Genomic DNA, 4326 nt, shown 5'->3' with positions numbered 1-4326 from the left:
TTCAAACCGAAGTAAAAACAAAACAAAAAGGGAAACATGAAAACACGAGTATCCCCCGAGGAAGCGATAAAGCGAAGAGGTCCTCCTCGGCATACTCGTGTTTCCGTGTTTCTTTTAGTTTGTTTTGTTTTCACATTGATGACGATGGTGGTAGTGATGATATTGATGATGGTGGTGATGACTGATAACTGATGATTGATGATGACAATGACAATAATTACCACAATGGTTTGATGAAGAAGAGGAACATCCTATATTAAATAGAAAGTTTAGGCCAAAAAACACATAGTCTGAACATTTTTTATTATGTACACATAATGCCGATACCGAACAACCGTTGCATCGACTAAATACAGATTACAGGAGGCTATTTTTAGAACTGAAGAATTTGGTGGTATCATCTTTGGAAGGAAGAAAGGTGTCATCAATAACGGGACGTAATTATCACAAAATTTCTTTTAATTACAAAAAATAGGTAAGAGATAAAAAAGTAGTTTTAAGATGGTAATTAACAAACATCTTTAATGTTTATTGTTTAGCCCTAAGAAAAAAAAAGGTTGACAGTCGGACATCTAGAGAGAAAGAAAAAAAAAAACACCGTAATGACCATAACAATATTTAGAGTCAGACAAAAAAACATCTGACAAAGGTATCATTAAGTGCCAAACATTTTAGAAAAAAAATATATATATATACAGACCTTGACTAAATTTAATTTCACTCATGGATACAAAAATAATGTGACGAAAGTTTAAATAGTCCACTGGAACGGTTTATACTGTAGTGTCCCTTTCACCGAGAAACAGTAGTATTTCTTATCAGTGTAAACGTAAGGGTAAGTATACATACAACTATTAATCACAGGTCAGTTTTCTGTCGAATGTTGTGTTAATAAAAAGCGTTCACTTCATGGTGCTTCATGTCGGATTTCAGGAGGCAAATCTGTGCAAAATATATTAATATTTCTACTTACAACTCGTGCACAGTGTCATGAAAACAAGCAAACAGTTTTTTATATATATATATATAAATAATCAATATGTGAAATAAACAAACCAAAAAAAAACGAGAAACAAAATCATAATCTCAAAACATTAGCATTCAATATAGCAATGCTTGACCAACCATAATGAATCTATAACACTTATTTAATAATAAAAAAAAAACATCTTCAATTACAAATGTAAAATCAAATTCAAATCTAGGTACAATCACTTACAGAAGCACCAAACAACCTTTCTGTAACTCGCATTTTCATTAATTAATATCATAACTTTCTACAAATGTCATGGCAAGCACCATGATTATATCACAACTATCTCATCAAGGTATTCATTCTACCATGACGATAATAGAACACATGGTCACCGTAGAGAGAAACCCAAGACCGTTAGATGATCATTGATGAGCTTCTGGCAAGCGACATCACTGATCGTACGTCTGGCATCGAGACCGCTCTTCGAAGTTCCGGTATTTCACAATAAATGTTCATGTGATTATTTTCCGAATTCATGAATGTCACTTCCATTCCTATTATTTGCACTGTTTTCTCAACCATTTTTTATTTCTGTATTAGTGATCCGTATACTTTTCTGTGTATATTTTACGGACAGGAAATAACCCTTAGCACCTGTTAATGTTTGTAAGGCACGCGAAGAGCACGTGGTGGTATAGGTTTTCTTATATTTACAAAACCCATACGCATTTTAACCGATTGCATTCTTATATATACTTGACTTAGATTCAGAGGGAAAGCAATCTATTTTTTTTTTTTACGTACAATGCCTCCTTCGTAAAGAACGTGAGAACGTGAATACCACACACACAAAAATCACGGACTATCACAACCAAATATCATTCATTCCAAAAGGAGATCATTCTCCGTCTTTTTTTATTTTCCTCTTCGCGAAATCTTTCCAATCCAAAAAAAAGAAAGAAGAGAGAGAGAGAAAAAAAAAAGAAAGAAAAGAGAGAGAGAGAAAAAACAAAAACAATCAAAATAATCACAACCTATTTTGATATCTCAGAGTCAGTCTCTCTCTCTCTCTCTCTCTCTCTCTCTCTCTCTCTCTCTCTCTCTCTCTCTCTCTCTCTCTCTCTCTCTCTCTCTCTCTCTCTCTCTCTCTCTCTCTCTCTCTCCCTCTCTCCCTTTCCCGCCAAATCGTCTGCGTCACGGAAATCTGAAAAGGCCAACCGGCATGAAGGCCCGCAGATGCTCCTCGTTCTTAGCCACGACGTAACCCCACAGTTTCAGAGCCTTATGACACACTCTCTGTATCCTCTCCACTTCCTCCCACTCGAGGTCCTTCTTCCAGTGGATGGGCGCCGTCTTCGAGTCCCTGAAGGTGCTGGACACGCCTCCGATGGTCTCCTTCGTATGTGTGTCTAAGAAGGACTGCACTCGAGGATGGTAGTTCAGGTGGAAGAAGTTGAAGAGTTCCTTCGTCATGTTGTAGGCGTCGAATGAAAGGTCTTCGTAACGAACGGCTCTGAAGGCGGGAGGAAATGTTAAATCTATATTGATACGGGAGTCTGTGCCATTGCACTTTTTAAAAGATGTGTTTTTAGGTGAAATTGTGAATGATTCGTATAGAGCTGTTATATATAATTACATGAATTTTTGGTTAACATACATTTCTGAGGGATATGCAAATGTATTTTTTTTCGCTGAGTATTAAAAAAGATTACAAAATTAAATGGAATAGATATGATGACACGTCACACATGCGCAATGACCACCTGTACTAATATAATTACAAATTAACACGTGTAAAAACGCAAATAAAAAACATGTAAGTGCTTCTAAATATCCAAACAGATAAGAAAGAAATTCTAAAAAAAAAGTAAAACACAAAAATGAATAAATAAAAGCAACCTACAATCCTGACATAACAAATACCTTCTATGTTAGTGATTAGAATATAATTACATGTAAATATGATAAATATACTGATAATAAAACGATAAAATGGTGCAATCCCATATCCTGTTATACTACATACTTATTAAATTAATTGCTATTGCTAACAGTATAATCATAATGGAACTTTTTTTTCTTATCTTCTATCTTGCATTTTCCAAGATTTGATAAAAGGGAACTAATTTTGTAGCGATTTTCAAACGAGTTCATATGTACTGGTCTTATGGGACTAAATTTCATATTGGTAATACAAACACACATTCATATATATATATATATATATATATATATATATATATATATATATATATATATATATATATATATATATATATATATATTCATGAATAAGCTATATGCAGTGTAGAGTACCTATATCTATTTCATTCATCATCTCCTTCCTATAACTATTTCACCTCACTTATCCGGCTCAAAGAACACATCAAACAAAAAAATCTCACCCGAAAGTTAAAAAACAACCTTTCTCCATCCGTCTCTCTCACCTGAAGGAATGTGGGAACCTTCTCCTGAGAACCAAAGCTGTGTTGTAGTCGCTGACGAGGTCGCTGCAGAGCCTGGCCGGGTCGTCACAGTCAGGCTCCCCCGGACACCAGTCTCGATGGCGCCGGGACTGCATGGTGCCCCGCGGGTCTCGCACCAGCAACAGCACCTGCACGCCCAACCTGGGGGAGAAAACGCAACGGTGTTTGTATGTGTGTGTGTGTGATAGAAGGTCATGAACGAAAACGGAATGGAAATGAGGGTCATTCAGAACACGTCGGGTCTGAAATTCAAGTTGTGAAAAATCGCAGACTGATTTCGAGACTGTTTTCTGGCCTATTGAATTATATTCTCTGATGTATAGTATTATATTTTTCTGTCGTCAGAAACGACAATTTTTTACGTGTCGTGGGGTTGGGAAACGGATTCCTAAAGGAAACTAGATGCTCGATTTTGAAATTCACATAGAATCACTAAAAAAAAACCATGGCGAAGAAATACCACAGAAACACAACCCTTCGCTTACTCATCCATGCAACCACGTGGCACCCAGACCCCCAGACCCCCAGACCCCCAGACCCACACACTCACTTCTTATCCTGCAACAGTTCCTGCGTGAGATTGAGCCTGAGGCGCACCGTCTTGAGGGACTGGAAGGGGAAGAGGCTGCAGAAGGGCGACAGGAACTCGGGCCTCCAGCAGAGGTCGGGGTACGCCTGGCACCGACTCCACAGCACCTCGTTGTGCGCGAACAGCCACGGGTGGTCGGGTCCATAGTCCAGGTAGTGCTCTGTCGGGGAAACCAAGTGGAGGTCTTAGCGGGAATCAAAATAAATGTGTGGGATCTCGATTGCATGGTTTATCCTCGTTCTTCGTTCTTCTGGTTATCTCTATGTCTCTTTCTT

General features: G+C 37.7%; 1 protein-coding gene across 2 annotated transcripts in view; it reads right to left on the bottom strand.

Annotated features, from left to right (window-relative positions):
- Window positions 1-289: 289 nt before the first annotated feature.
- The window catches only part of LOC122258491 (carbohydrate sulfotransferase 5), a 56518-nt gene continuing 52481 nt past the window's right edge, over window positions 290-4326 (bottom strand). For both annotated transcript variants that reach the window (XM_086551663.1, XM_086551664.1), the window contains 3 exons: window positions 4013-4211; window positions 3424-3603; window positions 290-2489 (listed from right to left, as the gene is read on the bottom strand). In XM_086551663.1, the coding sequence (XP_086407789.1) occupies window positions 2171-2489; window positions 3424-3603; window positions 4013-4211 (698 nt within the window). In that variant the 3' untranslated portion in view covers window positions 290-2170. The remainder of the gene's footprint in view (window positions 2490-3423; window positions 3604-4012; window positions 4212-4326) is intronic.

Source organism: Penaeus japonicus, unplaced genomic scaffold (genome assembly GCF_977035675.1).
Source record: "Penaeus japonicus unplaced genomic scaffold, GWHDUDI00000001_assembly GWHDUDI00000025, whole genome shotgun sequence".
Classification (NCBI taxonomy): Eukaryota; Metazoa; Arthropoda; class Malacostraca; order Decapoda; family Penaeidae; genus Penaeus; species Penaeus japonicus.
This window is presented reverse-complemented; position numbering and strand designations above follow the sequence as displayed.